Genomic DNA, 21788 nt, shown 5'->3' with positions numbered 1-21788 from the left:
TGGGAATTTGCTGGCGGTCCACTGATTAGGACTCTCCTGAGGGCCCAGGTTCAATCCATGGTTGGGGAAGTAAGATCCTGCAAGCCAGATGATAGGGTGCCCCTCCGCCCCTCAAAGCCTGGCACATAGTAGGCTTTTGTGGAATGTTAATATTAAGAAAGAGAAAGAGAGCTATTATTGAAAAGAGAGGGAGTTAGGAAAGGAGAATGAATAAAATATGAACACTTGTTAATTGGTTAGTGTGCAACCAATTTGGTTAGTGTGCAACACAGAGGTATGGGTATTGTAAATTACCTGCCTTTACCTTAGCCTAAACTGAGTTTTTTTATCATAGCTTTGTTCACTTTTTTTTGTTTGTTTGCTTGTTTTTTAAATGAATTTTTTACTTTTGGCTGCACTGGAGCTTCATTGCCATGCACCAGCTTTTTCAGTTGCAATGAGCAGACTTCTTGAGGTGGCTCTTCTTGTTGCAGAGCACAGGCTCTAGGGCCTGTGGGCTCAGTAGTTGTGGTGCATGGGTTTAGTTGCTGCATGGCATGTGGGATCTTCCCGGACCAGGGATCAAACCCTCATCCCCTGCGTTGGCAGGCGGACTCTTAACTACTGGACCACCAGGAAAGTCCAGGCTTTATTGTTTTATGTTACGCTTTCCCTGACACCAGTGGACAGAATTAATCACTCAAACTGAGCCTTCAAGTTTCCACTATTCTTGTTAAGAAATCAGCTGTTAAAAAAAAGAAAGAAAGAAATCAGCTGTTAGTTTAGCTTGTTGCTTTTTTTTTTAAGTAGTCCATTTTTTCTCCAGCTAACTGTCTTTGGTGTTCTGCACTTTCACATGATGAATCTAGATGTTCAATTGTTTTTTCATCCTGCTTAGAATTTATTCAGCTTCATGAAACTGTGAATTGGTGTGTTTTATCACTTCTAGAAATCCTTTGCTGTTATCCCTTCAGGTACTACCTCTATTCTGTTCTTATTCTTCTAAGATTTCAACTAAATAAATATAACCTATTCACTCTGTCCTCCCACTGGGGAGTAGTACTAACTTGCCAGAGTAATTAAAAGTATTAACTATGCATATCTATTACTGAGCACAGCACTTGATAAGAATCCAATCAATGATTGCTGTTGTTATTAATAGTATTAGTGCCAGTGTCTACAATAAACTTATGAAAATGGATCCTCCATAAATTAGTCTAAATTTGTCTTTTATACAGTTGATTTGGCTCAGTGGTTTCACATGTCACGGGTTACGTCCAACATTGGGCCTTTTTTTAAAAAATAAAACTGACTTTTTAATACAGTCTGTGACAAAATAACCATGGAGTACTGGCTATAATTGCTGTAACTTTGGGACAAAAGCAACTTTAAAACTATAGCTTCTGTGTTTGTATTCTAAATGGAGGAATGAAGAGATAAATAAAGGTTCAATTCTATTATAACAAACTACATGGGGTGGAGAGGTTTGTTACTGCATTGGAGTTTTATTGGGAAATGTATTAATAGATATTACATTTATATCTATGTATATCTATGTATTATATCTATGCCAGCAGCAGTTGTGAATAAGAGTTGACAGCCCACGTTTTTCCACAGAAGTTTCTCTGCAAAGGGTAGTGACTAAGTAAATAAAAGAGCCTCTGTCTTTGCATTTAATTTATCATGGCTACTATTGCGGCTACTCCATCTACTGGTACTAGTGACATCATTTGAATACCTACTCCTATAGTCACTTGCCATAACATTTACATTAACTACCTCTTTTTATCCTTTCAACAATTTTCAGCATGAAGTATTATTAACACTGCTTTATAGGTGGGGAAACTGAGACTTGAAGAAGCCAAGGAACTTGGCCACAGTCCCCCAGCTAGAGAGTCCACCTGGGTCTAACTCTGAAACCAGAGCTTTTAGCCCCCAGTACAGTATGCATCGCCTTCCTAATAGAACCCAGTGCTCAAATTTCTGGTAATGTGCATTTATCACACAAACACTTATTGGGGATAAAAAGAAAGAAAGGCTCTTGTTTCTTCTTCAAGGAGCTGAGAGCTTGAGGAGTCCATAAGTGAATAATGATTGAGCAGAAATATTTTTTTGGAAGAGTTGCAGTCCCTGGCTCTTTCATTCAGTTGCCCTGTCCAGCCTTTGAGTAGAGCAGGATTTGAGGCCGGTAATAGAGTAGGTGGGTAGGAACTCTGCTTCTGTCTTTCCTTTCCCCTCTTAGCTAGACATGCCAGGATTGGGGGTGGAAAAAAGGAGTAAATGGTAGCCTAGGGCTAGGTGGGAAGATTCCTGAGTTTTCTTACTAGTAGAATTTTGGACTTGGTGGGGTTGTTTGAGCATTTGACTTCTTTAAATCCTCTGTCTTTTTAATCTCCTTTTGCCCTGTTGTTTGGCTTTGGGGTTATCTTGGAGGAGACCTTTTTTTTATGTTAGGAAACTGGTAAGGCTTAGGAGAAACTTAAACCTCTGATTGGCTGTTTAAATTTTATTCTAGGTTTTTAATATTCTGCACTTAATTCCAGTGTGTGTGGGGTTGGGGGGTGGTTCCCCACACCACCATGCAGTTCTCAGACACCTACTGGGTGTCCTACAAGTCAACTCAATTCTGACACTGACTACCCAGAGACAGCATCAGATTCCACAGGGGAGAGACCCAGCTCCACAAGACTGCCTGCTTCTCTTCAGGTGCCAGCCACATGCTGGCATGTGGTTGTTACCATACTTCTGACCAATTGGCGATAAATCAGAGGTTCCCATGACTCCTTCCTTGGATTCAATTTCCTTGCTAGAGTGACTCACAGAACACAGGAAACTAGTTTACTTACTGGATTACTGGCTTATTACCAAAGGTATTAAAGATATGAATCAATAGCTGGTTGAAAAGATGCTTAGGACAAGGTCCAAAACAAAGGAGCTTCTGCCTGTATCAAGTTTGGGGTTTAGGCATGGTGGCATGTGTAAACATCCTGATTCATTCCCTCCAGCTCTGAACCCCCTCCTTTTGGGTTTTTATCTAGTCCCCATTACATAGGCAAGATTGATAACATTATTGGCTGCTGGTGATTGATTCAACCTCCAGCTTCTCTACGCTCCCCAGAAATCAGGCTGGGGACTGAAATTTCCAACGTTCCCTTCCTAGTTGGCTCCTGGTACCCACCCTCCCTCAGTTGTCCCAAAGTTGCCTTGTTAACATAGTAAAAAACACCTTGATGGCTCTCATCATTTCGGGAGATCAGCGTTTTAGGGGCTCTCTGGACTTCTGGTGGCTCAGACGGTAAAGAATCTGCCTGCAATGCAGGAAACCCAGGTTCCATTCTTCAGTTGGGAGGATCCCCTGGAGAAGGGAATGGCAACCCACTCCAGTATTCTTGCCTGGAGAATTCCATAGACAGAGGAACCTGGCAGGCTACAGTCTGTGAGGTTGCAAAGAGTCAGACACAACTGAGTGACTGACACTGACTGACTAAGGGGCTCTCTGCCGGAAATGTGGATGAAGACCAAATTATATTTCTTACTGTAAAATCATAATATCATAGTCTTGGGAAAAATAAACCTCATGATTCTAACCAGGTTTACAAAGGTGAAAATGTGAGGATTTGTAGGAAAGTTATTGTGAAACAAAGGATACACTGTTTTCTAGAATTCCCTCTGGACAGTTACTTAGATACTGAATATTTTTAACACAGTAGAGGAGAGTAAGGAAGCTCTCACTGGAACAAGTGGCTCCTGATACAGTAGAGCCACAAGGAAAGAGATTGCCAACCATAAGAGAAGACCTGAGGAGGTTACTTTCACTTATTTGGAATTCAGTCTATTTGGTGATCAGATTTTATGCTTCAGGTATTTTGCTATAAAATATTTTTTACTATAGATGTTTTTATGAACACTGCTTATTACTTTATTTGAGTAAATCAGAAAAATCATTTGAGACTGACAGACATACAATTCCACCTCCCTTCAGATTTTAAGAAATGTTTTATAATTAGTTTTTATAAAAGGTTTTATAATTAGTCATCATGAGCTTTTACAGATAAAACTTAGGAAATATTCAGCTAAAGCATGCAGATTTTTCTAAACTATTTTAGGAGAAACATAATGGATGTATCATCTTTTTCATTGTAGCCTTTAAATCTACAAGACAGCAGCCCTCCCGAAATGTTGCTACTAAAAATTATACTGAGGTAAGGAAAAAAAGTTCTATAGTTGTGGGCTACTTTATATTTTGTACGTTATGATTGTCAATTCTTTGCTCTACACAGTAAATAAAAGAAGAAAAAAATGTAAAATATTAAAACTGTTGAGAATTTTACTGATCATATAGGCTGAGGGCTTCTAGGAGTTTTTATTTTGTTTTCTGTCTTTAAAAAAAAAAAAGTGAATCACCTTGATTGTACATCCGTAAATATGTGTCCCAAGTAATAGTTTTAAGAAGAATAATGTTGAACCAGAAGGGTCCATGCGTGGAAAACTGTTACAGAAGATGGGCATTCAGTGCACAGAGACGTCTTATTTCTTGCTGGCATCCTTTTGTTATTTACATACTCTGGCTGTGTCTTAATGGCTGAAGCTAGACTGAAGACAGATTACAAGGTTTCAGTTTATGGACCTCTGTGTGACTCTAGATTTAACATGAAACTTCTGCTGTTGCTTTGCATTCCAAGGAGAGTCCAAAATTGGCTTGACTCTCCTCTTCCCTCGTTTTGAAAACCCATGTGTCTGTCTCACTTTTCAAGCACCATTCCTGGCTTCTGCCTCTGAGTGGCCCCCCCCCCCCCCCCGCCCCAGATATAATAATCAAAATGCCTCCAGACATGCCAGATGCTTCTGGAATGGGAGTAGGGGTTAAAAATCACACCAAGCTGAGAGTGACTGCTCTGTATCCTACCATCCTAACAATGGTAAATTCATCCCTTCCTGGTCTCTTCAAGCGCGTGATGTGGCTGACCTCCTCTTCCATAAAACTTCTCCATCCTGCTCCTACTATTGCTCTTTTATCTCTCTTAATTCCATCTTTTTTTTTTTTTTTCACCTCTTCTTCCTATTATACAACCACCTCTGAGTGTACTGGTCCTTTTATCCTGACCTCCATTTCGTTATTCCTAGTCAGCTGTTGCCCTCTATTGCTTCATATGTGAAAACAAACAAAATTTTCATCATGTCTACAAGGAAGCTTCCCTTCTAGATTTTTCTTTTATAATGGAAGAATATGAGTTCAAAAAGAGTTAAGTCATGGCAAACTAACTTTTTCTTTCAATTTTTTTAATTGGGGTTACATAGTGGTGGTTTAGGGGGATGCTGAAGGTATTAGATTCCTTCAAGGTACATAAGACAATCTTCTGATAGTTTCATGGACAAAAATATTGTCTGGATTCATAGCTGATTAGACAGCTTCATTTAATGGTTTTTGAGTAGTAGTTCAATGTTAACCTATTGAGGGAGTGGATCTCAAGTGCTATTTTCTTCACTGTTTTGTCTTTGACTTTATCAGTTAGATGAAGACATAGCAAATGTGTATATTAAGTGTCAAGATAACAGAAAATATAAAATAGGTAGTATTTTGGATTATAGAGTCAAGAATCACAAATATCTTTAGTGAGGCTTAAAGGCAACAAGTGGTATTTAACAGGGATAAATGTAACAGAAAAACAGATATCCAGTACTTCCCACACAGTCTTATATACCTCATTTTTAATTGGAGATGAAACACCAATGGTCTTTCATTTCAAACCCACTTCAGGGCACTGTCTGCACATGACCCTATGTGAATTATTCACCAGTCTGGGTACATGTTCCTGTAGGTACCCAGGCTGCCATGGTACAGGATAGAAGTGAGCTCACACATATTATACAGAAAACCATACATAAAATGAAGAGTTGTCTTAGGGGGGAGGTCAGGCAGAGCTTTAGGTTTTATGGGTGCTGCTCACATGGTTTCTGCCTCCTTTTTTGTAAATTTTTATAAAAGTATGTATTTTTAGAATATTGAATGCATTTTTATTCAAATTTTCCATCCCTACAAAGACTATTTGCTGTTTCTCCCTCTTAGGTGATTGAGGTGGATGAGTCAGATACCGAAGAAGACATTTTTCTGACCACTTTCAAAACTGATCAAAGGTAGGTACAGTCACTTCCTGCAAACATAAACATCTGAAAAAATTAAAAATTATCCAGAATTCTCCTTATACATTTTTCTAAGTCATGGAAACCTAACAGATTCATTTTCAACTAGTGACGTATATGTTGTTGCTGTTTAGTCACTAAGTCATGTCTGACTCTTTGCAACCCCATGGACTAAGTTTCTCTGTCCATGGAATTCTCACAAGAATACTGGAGTGGGATTGCCACGCCTTCCAGGGGATCTTCCCAACCCAGGGATCACACCGTCACCTCCTGCATTGCAGGCAGATTCTTCACCACTGAGCCACCTGGGAAGCAGTCATGTATATATAGAAGTGAAAAATAGACCAGGGGCTAGTTCATAGAGCTGATGCATCCTTATTACAAGTATTTTCAGTCATTGTCAATATTCATACAATATTCAAGTATTGTCAGTCAATGACAATAACTTGTCATTCATTTCCTTTTGCCTTTATTACTCAGTGATTTTCTTGTTAGAGACAGTACTCTAACAAGCTTTGTATTTTGTTAATATTCAGTTTCAGCTTTTAGCACTTCCTGTATGTCAGGCACCATTCTAAGCCTTTCCATATGAATTAACTTGTTTGTTGCTTACAGTAACTCCAGGAGGTAAATGTATTTATAACTCTGTTTTCCTCCCTTTTGCCTTTGAAGAAAGTGAGGCATGGTAGTTTAAATAGCTTACCTGAGGTCACCAGCCAGTCATGGACCAGGCATTCTGCTCCAGGACTCACCTCTGCCATTGCTTCTTCTTTTATTTAATTTTATTGAAATATTAATTGATTTACAGTGTTGTGTTATTTTCTGCTGTACAGCAGAGTAGTTCAGTTATACATATATATACATTCTTTTTCACATTCCTTCCCATTATGGTTTATCCCAGGATATTGAATATTGTTCCCTGTGCTATGCAGTAAGACCATGTTGTTTATCCATTCTATATATAATAGTTGGCGTCTGCTAATTCCAGATTCCCAGTCTATCCGGCTCCCACTCTTCTCCTCCTTGACTAGCACAAGTCTTTTCTCTGTAACTCTATTTTTGTTTTGTAGATAAGTTCATTTGTGTTGTATTTTAGATTCCACATATAAGTGATAGCATATGGTATTTGTCTTCCTCATTCAGACTTACTTTGCTTATTATGATAATCTCTAGGTTCATCCTCTGCTGTTGCTTCTTAACATAATAGATTAAACTCTCAGACCTCTGTGCTTGTAATAAGAGTCATTTAAATGACAAGAGACAATTTAGAAACTAACATTTTGGCAAGAAATCTGAAATCAGCCTTGGCAGGTTTGTGTTCCTAATGACAGCAACTGGGTGACACGATTTAGGTTGTTTGGGGGAAATTATTTAGTAATAGCATGGTTTGTATATTTATTTCGGTCATAATTGGAAGTATTAAGCTCTACCACTTACTGAGTATGGGCCGTCTACAAGTTTCTTCTGTGCCTCAGTGTCCTCATTTGTAAAATGAAGACAAGAATATCCATCTCCAAGGGTTATTATGAGGCTTAGAAGTGAGTTAATGTTAGTGAAGTGCTAAGTACAGTACTGATAGCTTCTGGTGAACGGTGTCAGATTTGTGGTCTCCAAAGGAGAGGATTTACCTCTGGGACCAAAGACGCAGTCTCAGTCCCTCAGAGCTTTGTGTAGCAGAGATTTTATTAAAAGTGAAAATGATAGAAGAATGTTCTAGCAAAAGGCACAGGAAGGGGGTAGAAGAGTATCTGCCTCGCTAGTTTAAGCAAATCATTAAATATATAAAAGCATTATATACTTTTCAACTGGCTGTTGAAAATAGATAAAAAGAATGCCTCAAGACTGTGAAAGTTTTGTCAGGCCTCTTTTCCCACAGCATACATCTTGAGCTTAAAAAAATGCATGTCCTTGAGCAAGAGATAGGGCTTACAAGGCCTACGTGGCTAAGGCAAAAGAATGTGAAAAAGAAAGAATGTTCACCTCCTCCTTAAAGGGGCCTTGGACTCCCTGTCAACCTGCTTAAGTTAACTCTCTCAGTACTTGGCACAAAGTAACACCTCTATAAGGAAGAACAGGCTAGGGAAATAGAACGAGAATAATAGGAAGAATGGTAGGCAGTGAAAGCACTAATATTCTGGTGGTTAACTTGAAAAAGGAAAGAACTTTGAGCTGTAAAACGCCCTTCTGCTGGATAGGCAGTGGTGGTCCACCCACTTTTCCTTGGAAAGATTGCGGCAAACTCTACCTTGTTGTGGACTTCCATGGTGACTCAGACGGTAAAGAATCTGCCTGCAATGCGGGGGACCTGGGTTCGATTCCTGTGTCTGGAAGATCACTTGGAGAAGGGAATGGCAATCCACTCCAGTGTTCTTGCCCGGAGAAGTCCATGGACAAAGGAACTTGGCAGGCTACAGTCCATGGGGTCGCAACAAATCGGACACAACTGAGTGACTAACTCTACCTTGTTGTACTGGGAATAAGAGGACCCTTCCAGATTTGATACAGCTGGCGGTACCTACCCTCATCTTAAAGCCACGAGCAAGAGAAGACCCGGTCCCATCAGGCCAGGGGGAAAGGAGAGATGGGGATCCTGGTAAACCTCACAGTGGGGGGAACTGACATTTCGGGGGCACCTTTTATGTGCCAAGGCCAATTTAACATGTTATCTTACGCTTGTGACAGTGCTACAAGTGACATAATTGGCCGAACATCTCTAGACAGGAATTCTGACCTGTGGCTCCAAATTATGTCTGTGCAAAAATGAAGAAGACTTAGAGCTCCTGCACACAATTTAATACACCCTCTCTGCCTTAAAGCTCATCAAATTAAACTTTCTTTTTTTTTTTTGTCATTCAGGACAAAAGCCATTTATTTATTTGGCCTAGCAATCTCTTATAGACTAGATCTGTCGGTCTGTGGGGTCTTCTGGTGTAGAATTAGGGGCTCCTGCTATGATCACATGAGCCAATGTCTGGCGTAGATGTCTGGGCACCATTGGTTATTTGTCTGGGTAGACAGCAGCAGGCAGAGAGTCAGGTCTCAGTGGATGCTTCTTTCTTAACTTTCCACTTTCCCCAGCCCCCGCATCCACAATGCCTCGCCTGCCGTGGTGGGCTTCGGCTTTATGCTCTTGATGCTCTGTCTTCCTGACACAGATGGAAACCAGTCAACAATGACCAGTTCCAGCTTAGGTCAAATACAGAGAGGTAGGGACATCCCAATTGGATCAGTTGATAAGTTCCTTGATCTGTTGTCTCTGAAGCTGTGTTACCCTTCGAGTTGCTGGTCACATCCTCCTTTACCTCTGTGCCTGAGAGCCTGTGGGTTTTTCTGTTTCCTTCTGACACAAGACCTCTTGTTTCAAACAGTTTGTCCAGACAAGACCTTCAGTTCTTTTGCTGTAGTAACATTCCAAAGCGTGGTAATAAATCGTTGGCTAGGAATTCACAAACACTGCTTTCATTTGTGACAGGAGCTGGCCACCTTTTTCTTAAAGGGTTAGGTAGTAAATATTTTAGGCTTTGTGGGCCAGGAGACAATATTGGGGATGTTATGTAGGTACTTAAACAACCTTTAAATGTACCCATTTCAAAAGGTGAAGACCATTCTTAGCTCACATCTGTGGGTAACAGGTAGGCTGGATTTGGCTTGCTAACCAAGATTACTGTCCCTTGTTCTAAGATAACTTAAAATTTTTGTTAGTAAAAAGACAGGAATATGAATTCCATTACTACAAGTTAAGCTTCATAAAAGCAGATTCCTGATTATCTTGCTTACCGATATTTCCCAGGGCCTGTCATTTAGTACTTGGCAAGGATCAAGTACTAAATAAATATTTGCTATTCGGTTTGGGTAGAACATAGATAATATTAACCGAGGCAGCCCTAGAAAGCGGTGAGGCTTTTCCAATATCCTTTTATCCTTTTATGGAAACATAGCTGGTAGTTGAATTAAAATATTTCAATGTTGCCATAATTTTGAGGAGTAGAGGATAGTAGTAGATACCTGTTAATATATGCTAAGAACTATGATAATATAAGCAAACATCAGTGAAGTGCTTCATACATGTCAGGCACTGATCGAAGTGTTTAGGTATATTAACACATTTAATCTTTTTTTAAGTGGCTATTGCTTTTTATTTTTATTTTTGAAATTAATTTTTATTGGAGTAAAATGACAAAGCTGTGCTAGGTTCTGCTGTAGAGCAAAATGAGTCAGCCACACGTATACGTACATCCCCTCACTTTGGGATTTTCTTCCCCTTCAGGTCACTGCAGTGCAGTAAGTAGAGTTCCCTGTGCTACATAGTATGTTCTCATTAGTTATCCATTTTACAGATAGTGTCAATAGTATATGGGCTTCCCTGGTGGCTCAACAGGAAAGAATCCACCAGCCAATGGAAGATCCCCTGGAGAAGGAAATGGCAACCCACTCCAGTATTCTTGCCTGGAAAATCCCATGGACAGAGGAGCCTGGCGGGCTTCATGCCATGGGGTGACAAAGAAGTCAGACATGACTTGGTGTCTAACCAGCTACAACAACATAAAGAGTACATGTACGTCAACGCAGTCTCTCAGTTCCTCCCACTCCTCCCCCTCCCCCTTTGCTGTTTGTATGTTTGTTCTCTGTGTCTGTCTCTATTCCTGCTTTGCAAATAGGTTCATCTCTCCCATTTTTCTAGATTCTACATGCGTGCATTAATGAAAGATAATTGTTTTTCTCTCTCTGACTTACTTTACCCTGTATGACAGTTCTCTAGGTCCATCCACATCTCTACAAATGACCCAGTTTCATTCCTTTTTATGGCTAACACTTTTAATCTCTAAAAAAAGTATTATTATCCTCGTTTCATATCTGAGGAGATTGTGGCACAGAGGCTGAGTACCTTGCTGAAAGCCATGTAACTTGTAAAGGGCAGAACTGGAATTCAGCCCTTGACCTCAGAGTGCTTTTCCTCACACACCTCTGAGCTTTTACTGCTTCTAATGCAGCTCGAAGAGAATGTACTAGCTGTTTTTATTTATGTCTACTACTAAAATGAAAAATTTGGCAAGAAAGTCTCCTGTGATGAATTTTTGGTTCATCTTCTCTGTTTTTTCTCCTATTTTGCCTCAGAGGCTCGAGCACTTCATCATCAAGCAAACCCATGTCCCAGAGCCAGGTCGCCAAAGGGGTCGACTTTGAATCAGATGAGGTAATAAAGTACTAAGTTAAATCTTAAATTACAGTAATTTAAGTGTTTATAAAATCTGAATAGGAACTGCTAAGCTAGTTGCTGAAAATTATTTCTGAATATAGTTTCATTGATCACCTTCCTTGGAACCATAGTTAATGTGGAATCAATGAGAGGCCTCTGTTGAATGCCTGTCAGTGGAAGTGTCTCAGACGTGAAAGGCCTGAAATTTAACATCTAATATTCACTCAGCTCTTATTTAACCCGCCCAGTTAACAGTAGGATCAGAATAGTTTTTTTTTTTTTAAGCTTTTGTTGTTTATGTTTGGAGAAATAGCAGTGATAATATCATAGAAGTTTTTAATGTTACTTTTTAATAGAATGTTTATTAAATCCTCATTATATGCTCTACACATTTCCTATATAAGGGTACATGGTGGTAGTTTTCAACTATGGTAGAAACATGAACATGAAACTTAACCATCTCAACCCGTTTTAAGTGTACAATTATCAATAGTTCACTAGTGTTAAGTGTATTCACATTGTTGTGCAACAACCTCCAGAACCTGTGCATCTTCCAGAACCAAAAACCTATGCCCATTGAACCACACCTTCCCATTTCCCCTCTCCTCAGCCCCTGGCAACCACTCTAGTGTCCTTGCAATTTTGACTGCTCTGACACTTCACATCAGTGGGATTATTCAGTACTCGCCTTTTTCTGCCTGACTCGTTTCACTGAGCACAGTGTGCTCCAGGTTTACCCCCATTGCAGCATGTGACTCACGCCTCTGCTTTTGAGCTTCGCCTGCTGCTGTCATGTTCCCTGTGTCCCAGATGTGGTTTTGAAACAGCTTGAAGAGAGACTCCCCAGAACTCGGGCTACAGAGAAAAATGGCAACATGAACTCATACAGTCTGTCTATTAAATACTAACATGTTGCCTCTAGGAGAGAAGTGAGCAATTGTTGATGCATTTGCAGAGCATCTAGATATACATATGATTATATGTTACTTAAAAAGTTTCATATACTTCAAGTTAACTGCAAAGGAGAACTATTAGCAAATTCTCCACTATAATTTGGATTTAACTCTCCTTTATAAATCAGTTCTGCCTTTTATGGTAGCAGAAAATGAATCAATAAGTGAGAGCGAATTTGTATTTCTCAAGACATCCACATATCACTAGAGATAGCTAACTTGGTAAACATTTGAATGTGTTAATATCACCAATGGAGCCTAACACCAAATAGTTATTCCTTTTTAGTAATATCTTAAACCAGAACTTTACAGATTTGCTTTCTCTTTTGAATATTTAGTTATAAAACATATAATCATTGATTTATGTAATCTGCATTAGATCATGTATTTGGGGCTTATTTTAGGTTTGTTAGTTTTCATTCTCTAAATTCTTAGCAAACATCTGATATTCTTGCCTATTCATACTGTACGTGTAATAAACAACCCAGGAGCATAGGAACTCATTGAAACTGAAATAGCCTGTCTACTTCTTTTTCCAGAAAAATATTTGAAAGATTGCTTTGCTAGATTGTTTCTTGCATCATTCTGAGAGTAGTGATCTATTTCTGGCATTAAATGGGTAGTGGGAATAAAAGTTGCAGTTATTTCTAAATTACATCATGTGACTTCATTAATTTTTTGGCTTTCAGTTTCTAGAACATCAGATATATCCGTTATAAAATGCAAATTGGAAAAAAAAACCTGTTTAAAAACCTAATAAAAATGACTTGAATAGTATTTATTTTTTGGCTTTCCCATACCTTATTTGCTTTTAGTAGGATGAATAACTGAGAGAAATATATTGATAAATGTTGTGGGTGTGTGTATATACACACTCACATAGAGCAGGATAAATTTTTATTTTTAATGCTTGCTAAAAATTCAGTTGAGCTTATTTATTTTGACAGTGAAATGGCTACTAAGGAAGGGAGAAAGAGAAAAAAACTTGACAATTTGTATTTACGAAGGAAATAGAAACATGAAAGCCTACCCGATGTGAAAGGAGAAGATAGCTCTTACTGGCATTGTTTGCCCATAAGCACTTCTGTGTTATCTCAGTGAAGCATGGAACAATCACTAATTTTACATTTGGATGTCGTTTTAGGACGATGACGATCCTTTTACAAACCTTAGTTGTTTAAGAAGAAACAGAAGATAATATATTTAATGGCAGTTTGAAGTTTTCAAGATTCAGGAAAAATTGAAACATTGCAGACTAATAGTTTACCAGTTGAAAATTTTTTTAGTATTGCTGTTAACTGAAGAATATGAATCATTCTTGCTTACAGAGATGGAGAAACTAATGTATAAAAATTTGTGTTTTTTAATATCATTTCCTGACCATGACTCCACTGTCTGAGAAACTTCCCAGTTCAAAGGCATATAGAGTAGCATTGGTTCTCCTTATTTTTTAATCTGGTGTTAATGTTAACTGTTTTATAAATGCTATGTAAAACTTAGAAGGTTATTTTCCTGACAGAATAGTTTATTTGTACTGAGTGAGAGCTTTGTGTAAATATCATTCTTGAATAAGGACTAAAATAAATCTGCCATTGTACATTTCTGCTTTATAATCAAAGACTGTGTCAGTATTTTAAGGTGGTGACATTTAGCCAGAATTGAGGAAAAGAGCTTTACCCCTTTTTATAATTTTAGTAATTTCTAGACATCCTGGATTTCCTGCACGTAAAACAGTTTATATGAAACAGTGCCTAATCTCACTGTTACTCAGTATGTGTTCTTTTTCAATATATGTTCTTTTTCTAATGCTTGTGATGGTATTAGCCAGAGACTTTGAATGATTACATATATTCTGTACTTTGAATAATTAGATAAAAGTTGGTATCAAAAAATAAAGTCTGTCAGAGTTATCATTTCTTATTCCAGTTATAGCAAAGATTCTAAAAGATTGTGCTTCCATTGAATGGTAGTAATTTCCTGCATTATTTTCCAGTATTAAAGTTTCTCTCTCTTCCTTGTCTATTTCTAAGAGGAAAGAGTTAAAATAGTTTAACCATATTTTTTTAGAAATATTGAATCTTTTTTTTTTTTTTTAGATAGACTTGTCAGTTGACCCTAGTGGTTATATTAGATTAACAATGAAGTATCACTTCTGTGGAATATCAGTGCCAAGATTCCTCATTATTATTTTATCTTAACATTGGGCATGAGCAATTCCAAAATCTTAGAGAAGCAGCTTCTGTTACTTTTTCTTACTTGTAAGTAAGAAAGGAGAAAATGGCTTTTACTCCTTCCTAGGGGGACCTAAGAATTTGACCTCTTCAGATTTAAGTTCAGTAACCCCATTTTCCTTTTTAAAACTGTTAAAAGACCCTGTGAGAGTGTTCTTTTCATCTTACAATGCAGCTATTTATTCAAAACTCCTGAAGGAAGTTATAGATCTTGGTGGTACAACAACCTGACATTTCTTCATAGGTAGAAACAAACACTAGATGGAGCAATAGTCCTGATCTTTGGCATATTCATACCTATAATGTGTCAGACTCCAAAACACAGCATTAGCTTAGTGGCTGGCCTCTATATCATAGCAATTTGAAAGGGCTTAAGTCAAGAATTGCAATGTAGCCCTAGTTTTTTAAAAAATATTTTCTGTACTTCATTTGGGTATAGGATTATTTTAGTAGGTAGCATCAACTCAGCAGAAGGCCTTGTCCTATGAAATACTCTCCAGCACATCTACTCCCATCTTTAGTATTCTCAGTATTTGAATGAAGCAAAGATGAGATGCTTTCCACAGTGGGATGGAAGCTGGTTTGGGAGGCAGTCTCTAGGAAGAGTCAGCCAGTGACTCTTCTCACCTGCCAATCAGATGTGTTCAGGTGGGGGTCATAGTAAGGGACATGGTCACTAATGCAACCTGATAGGTTTCTGAGAAGAAGAGTAGGACTTCTCCCTTTCTGCAAACTGCTCTATGGTATGAAAGAGGTACTAAATGGGACGCATTTAGCTTCTGTGAAAAGTAAGTCTGGCAGTGAGAGAAGGTGAATTCTCCCCAGCTAATTCAGGTCATTTTGTGAATAGCATGTCACTTCCTGGAAATATGTTGGTTGGCCCAAAAGTTCACTGGGATTTTCCATGAAATGTTACAAAAAACCCAAATGAACTTTGGGGTCAACCCAGTAGTAAGTAAAGCAGGAAAAAAAGACATTTTTGATGAATATTGCTGCATAGTTAAATATGCCACATATCCTTGATACTGTGTATTGATGCAGTAAAATCTAGGGCTTTTGGAATGGGTTTTGGAGTTGGGATAGATGTGTGGAGGTGGTGACTGCAGAACCCCTGCAGTTTCCTCAGAGGCTGAGAGAAAGCCTCAGTGAAAACATTCTGAGGAGAAAACTTCTATCATTTACCAAAGAATATCTCTCTCTCTGGCATTTTGTATCAAAAATATAATAGTATATTTATAATTCTAGGAAATAAAAGTGGTACTTAGGAAATTTAGGCATTCAGACTTTCAATTTGGGTACATATTGGATATGGTTTTTGTAATGTTTAAAATTATGAAATCCAGTAACAGAGAAGTTATAGTTTAACAAATAATGATAAAGTGAGCCTCATGGCACTCTCTGTACAGGTCAGAAAATAGAGTTTCACCAGTCCCTCAGGAGCACTGGTGTCCTCTCTGGGAAACCCCATCTTGACTCCTGCCATTGAGAAGTTTGTTCTTTTGCCACAAGATGGTGCTTCCAAATTTAAAATTAACTCAGTAGTTTTGCAGTAAATTTGGAACCTATGCAATAATAATACTGAACCTATGCAATTAAAACCAAAATTAGCTTTCTAATTTTATATGTAAATTGCTTAGCGTATTTCACCTGGCTCAGCCTGTGTTACTAAGGAAATTGTCAGTTCGATAAGTTTTAGATATAAAGGTACAAGGAGAAAATGTTTTAATAAAGAGAAAAGTCTTTATTAGAAAAATGGAGTTAAAAAGTTTCCCATTGTAAAATTTTTCTGTTGAAATGTACTTTCTCCCAGTGTAATCTGTTGTCCTTTTTTGTATTCCTTATACATTTATCACAGTGCTTTATGACTTTTTAAAGCTAATTCTTTGCTTTTTAAGCTCATTTGTTATAGAATAAAGATTTGTTTTTCCTGAGTCCAAAGAGCTTCCATATTCTTGAATGAAAAATGTCTACATTTCATCATTTGCTTATCTCATTCCCTTTTAATATTTCTAAACTTAATGTTTAATAAATAGGTCTCAAAATACTAGCAGTTTAGATCGGTCTCTATGAAGTCAGCTCATATAGCTTTCTCTTGCCAAGCACATTTGTATATCTGTTCTGTGACTGATAGCTAAATCTGATTTTAGCTATTTAAATCATAAAGGCAATGCATATTCTTCAAAATTCAGACATTGAAATCTTTATCAAAACATATATTTCCCCGTAATCTTCTCCCCAGACAACCTCTCAACAGTTTAGGTACGTATTTCTCTAATTGCTTTTGACATGACTACTACCAAAAATTGTTGAATTAGAACTATCAAATTGTGTAGTCAAATATTTCAGTCTGTGTGTCAAGGTATGTATGTTCACCTTAGTACTTATTTTGACATCCTGAGTTTTCCGTATCTTGTTTATCAAGCTCTTTTAATTAAGCTACCATTGTCTGTTTTTTTGAGAGATAATTGCACTGCTTTCCAATATATAATTTAAATGTTGTCACTAATAATTTGGGTCAAATAAAAGAATATTTAATCTGTGTGCCTTGATGTCATAAGTGGTAAAGCAATATTCAAAGGGCCGTTGACCAGTGATTGCACATAATAGTTGATTAGCCAAAAGAAACACGATGGATATCAGGCTGTTTGGCCCGGCTGCTGCTCTGTTCTGCCTGGCAGAGCCAGAGCAGCGCTTACGAGTCATGTACAGCCACCCAACACTAGCACTCAAGTGCCCTTGATCACAGTGCCTCATTTCAAGGGTTTCGTTTTTGTTAGGTTTAAAAATCAGTATTTTCTCAGCTGTAAGCTTATACAACTAACTTCGGTCTACCTATGATTGCATTTGAACTGATTGTGGGATGTATCTGGACTTTGAGCAAGTGTTGCTAGAGGTGAAAAGCCATTGTCTGGTAGAATGAGAGGCCGAATTGCATGTCTGTTGGTCTTAATGTTTTGTTGTAAGTCTTGATAGTCTAGAAATAGGACTTGTGAAATGACATCTAACCATCTGTCATAGACATACCTGAAAGCACCCAGTGGCTGATCATCCCAGTCTTGATTTCTGAGCTTTTCAGTAGTGCTTTGAAACCAGGTTACATTTTTTAAACTTTTAATTTTGAAATAATATCATATTTGTGGAAAATGTACAGGGATAATAGAGAACTTTTTACCTTTTACTCAAATTCACTAATTTTTAACTTTTCATCATTAAAAAAACTATTCTCTATGTGTGTATGTTCCATGCATATATTCATATACAAACATGAACATGTACACTTACATGTAATTTTTTTTTTTTTTTTTGGTCTTTGGAGAGTAGGTTGCAGGGGAAATGCTCCTTTACCCCTTAATACTACAGTGTATATTCGTGTGCCCTCAAATCTTATTCTTTTCCCTCCCACATCCCTCTCTCTGCTCTATCTATTGTAGGTAAACAATTTCATTCTTGTTTATCCTTTCTGTATTCTTTTTGCTAAAAATGAATTTGTGTATTTTTAATTTCTCCATTTTTCTTATGCAAAAAGTTACATATATATCTGTCCCTGCCCCGCCAAACAATATGTCCTAGAAATTACACCAAACAATTTATGTAGATTTTTCTGTTTTTCATAGCTGCAGAGTTGCTTAAATACAATGGTTTATTCTATCATTTTCCTGTATTTGGATATTTAAGTAGCTTCAGTATTTACAATTATATAAACATTTCTTCAATGTTAACGTTGTTAATATTTTCATATTTATGAATGTGTATCTTCAGAGTAAATTCCTGGAAGGTGGAATTGATGGGTAAAACAGTAAATGCTTGTATAGTTTTGCTAAATACTGCCAAATTCCCTCCATAGAGGTTATTCTGTTTTGTATTTCTGCCAAAGATATGTGAGACAGCCTATTTCTCCATAGCCTCACCATTAGAATTTATTGTCAAGCTTTTGATTTTTTGCCAATCTAGTGGATGAGCATCTCCATATAGTTTTAGTTTGCATTTCTATTATGAATGAAATTGAACTTGTAAATGTATATTTCAGGGACATTTTTGGTATGTTATTTGTTCGTGTATTTTACCCCTTTTCCTAGGATCTTTAGTTCTTCCACCCCCACCAATTAATAAAAATACTTTTATGTTAAGGATATTGGCCCTTTGTCTATAATGCAAAACTTTCTTTTTGTGCTCTTACAGTTTCATTTGTCCACATTTAGATCTCTGATCCACTTAGAGTTTACTCAAGTAAAGTTGTGAAGAATAGATTTAATTTTCTGTTTTACAAATAACTATCCAATTGTCTGTACATCATTTATTAAATCTGCCTCTTTGCCCCAGTGATGTGCTAGGTTTTCATATGTTGTGTGGTCTATTTCTCAACTTTGTTCTATTCCATTGGTGCTCTTCATGCACCAATAGTACAAAGTTTAAATATGAAGGCTGTATAGTATGTTTTAATGTGTAATATTAAAGACTAGAGATCTCTTCAAGAAAATGAGAGATACCAAAGGAACATTTCATTCAAAGATGGGCACAATAAATTGGACAGAAATCCTATGGACTAACAGAAACAGAAAATATTAAGAGGTGGCAAGAACTGTACAAAAAAGATCTCGTGACCCAGGTAACCATGATGGTGTGATCACTCACCTAGAGCCAGACATCCTGGAGTGAGGAGTTAAGTGGGCCTTAGGAAGTATCATACAAACAAAGCTAGTGGAGGTGATGGATTTCCAGCTGAGCTATTTCAAATCCTAAAAGATGGTGCTGTTAAAGTGCTGCACTCAACATGCCAGCAAATTTGGAAAACAGCAGTGGCCACAGGACTGGAAAAGGTCAGTTTTCATTCCAATCCAAAAGAAAGGCAATGCCAAAAACTGTTCAAACTACTGCACAATTGCATTCATCTCACATGCTAGCAAAGTAATGCTCAAAATTCTCCAAGCCAGGCTTCAGCAGTACATGAAATGTGAACTTCCTGATATTCAAGCTGGATTTAGAAAAGGCAGAGGAACCAGAGGTCAAATTGCCAACATCCACTGGATCATTGAAAAAGCAAGAGAATTCCAGAAAAATAATCTACTTCTGCTTTATTGATTATGCCAAAGCCTTTGACTGTGTAGATCACAACAAAGTGTGGAAAATTCTTCAAGAAGTGGGAATACCAGACCACCACCTTACCTGCCTGCTGAGAAATCTGAATGCAGGTCAAGAAGCAAGATTTAGAACCAAACATGGAACAACAGACTGGTTCCAAATTGGGAAGGGAGTGCATCAAGGTTGTATATTGTCACCCTGCTTATTTAACATATGCAGAGTACATCACACGAAATGCTGGACTGGATGAAGAACAAGCTGGAATCAAGATTGCCAGGAGAAATATCAATAACCTCAGATATGCAGATGACACCACCCTTATGGCAGAAAGTGAAGAGGAACTAAAGAGTCTCTTAATGAAGGTGAAAGAGAAGAGTGAAAACCTGGCTTAAAACTCAGTGTTCAAAAAACTAAGATCATGGCATCCAGTCCCATCACTTCATGGCAAATAGATTGGGAAACAATGGAAACAGTGGCAGACTTATTTTCTTGGGCTCCAAAAATGACTGCAGCCATGAAATTAAAAGATGCTTGCTTCTTGGAAGAAAAACTATGACCCACCCAGATAGCATATTAAAAAATAGAGACATTACTTTTCCCACAAAGGTCTACATAGTCAAAGCTATGGTTTTTCCAATAGTTGTGTATGGATGTGAGAGTTGGACTATAAAGAAAGCTGAGTGCAGAAGAATTGATGCTTTTGATCTGTGGTGTTGGAGAAGGCTCTTGAGAGTCCCTTTGATTGCAAGGAGATCCAACCAGTCCATCCTAAAGGAAATCAGTCCTGAATATTCATTGGAAGGACTGATGTTGAAGCTGAGACTCCAATACTTTGGCCACCTGATGCAAAGAGCTGACTCATTGGAAAAGACTTTGATGCTGGGAAAGATTGAAGGTAGGAGGAGAAGGGGACGACAGAGGATGAGATAGTTGAACTATCTCATGTCAATGGACATGAGTTTGAGTAAACTCCGGGAGTTGCTGATGGGACAGGGAAGCCTGGCCGTGCTGCAGTCCATGGGGTTGCAGAGAGTCAGATATGACTGAGTGACAACTGAACTGAGCTGAACTGAACTGAATGTTTAATAGGGCTCATTACCCCTCATAGCTTTTCATTTTCAATGTTTTCTTAGGTATTCTTTTGTGTTTGTTTTTCCAAATGAACTTAAGTATCACTTTTGTAGGTTCAACAGCAACAAAAACTGTTTTGGTATTTTTTTTAGAATTGCATTAAATTTATAAATTAGGAAGAACTGATATCTTTTAAGAATATCTTATCTAAGAACAAAGAATATCCTAACATTTATTCAAGTTTATTTTATGCATCTTAAAAATGTTTTAAATGTTCTTCATAGAGGTTTTGAACACTTAAAATTTAGCCGTCAGTATTATTTCATCTCATGCTGCTACTGTGATTGTAGTTTCTCTCCTCCATTATATCTTATAACTGGCCATTATTTTTATATATGAAATTATTTGTTTTTGTATAATAATTTTATATCCTGCTAACTTGATGAATCCTGTCACTTAAATTTGTTTTATCTTTGATACATTTGGCTTTTCCAGGTGTAATTTTATGTGATCTACCAATGAAGATATTTTTATGTCTTGTTTCAATTCTTATGCCTTTAATGTTTTTTTGTCTTACCTAAGTGCACTGGCCTCCACCACTATGTAAATATATCAAAAAACTGGCAAAGTGCAGACAAGGAACATAAATTTTTTTCTATACACTTTGATTTAATGTTACCAAAGTTAAAAACTTGTAACTAAGAATAGCTTTTTCTCCAAATTTTGTAAATTTAGCAAATGATAACTTCATTCAAATGGATTCATGCAGTGTGTGCTTTTCTTTGTGTGTAACTTCTTTCTTACAGTGAGAAAGCTACAGCCATGTTGCAGCATGTCCCTACTTTTCACTGCTTACAGCGGTTCCCACTCCCACCGGCCACAGAGGACAATCCATATCCTTATAAAACACTTGGTATTTTCACCCCTTCTCATTTTAGTCATTCTGATGGATATGTAGTACTGTCTTCTGCTTTTGTTTTATTTTCCTGTTAACTAATGATGTTAAGAAACATTTATATGTACATATTTTTTTCACAGTTTTGATGTCTTTCATAATATTCAAATATTTTGCCCATTTTTGAGTGAGTAGTCTGCCTTTTTCTCACTGAGATGTATGTTTTATATAATTTCTTTATT

At 37.5% G+C, this 21788-nt stretch overlaps 1 protein-coding gene across 5 annotated transcripts in view; it reads left to right on the top strand.

Annotated features, from left to right (window-relative positions):
• MRE11 (MRE11 homolog, double strand break repair nuclease) overlaps nucleotides 1-16435 on the top strand; it is a 74794-nt gene extending 58359 nt beyond the window's left edge. For all 5 annotated transcript variants that reach the window (XM_043890176.1, XM_043890011.1, XM_043890101.1 and 2 more), the window contains 4 exons: nucleotides 4123-4181; nucleotides 6047-6114; nucleotides 11236-11314; nucleotides 13415-16435. In XM_043890176.1, coding sequence (XP_043746111.1) covers nucleotides 4123-4181; nucleotides 6047-6114; nucleotides 11236-11314; nucleotides 13415-13468 — 260 coding nt within the window. In that variant the 3' untranslated portion in view covers nucleotides 13469-16435. The remainder of the gene's footprint in view (nucleotides 1-4122; nucleotides 4182-6046; nucleotides 6115-11235; nucleotides 11315-13414) is intronic.
• The last annotated feature ends 5353 nt before the right edge of the window (nucleotides 16436-21788 follow it).

Source organism: Cervus elaphus, chromosome 1, assembly GCF_910594005.1.
Source record: "Cervus elaphus chromosome 1, mCerEla1.1, whole genome shotgun sequence".
Classification (NCBI taxonomy): Eukaryota; Metazoa; Chordata; class Mammalia; order Artiodactyla; family Cervidae; genus Cervus; species Cervus elaphus.
The sequence above is the reverse complement of the archived record's forward strand: the minus strand, read 5'-3'. Positions and strand labels throughout refer to the sequence as shown.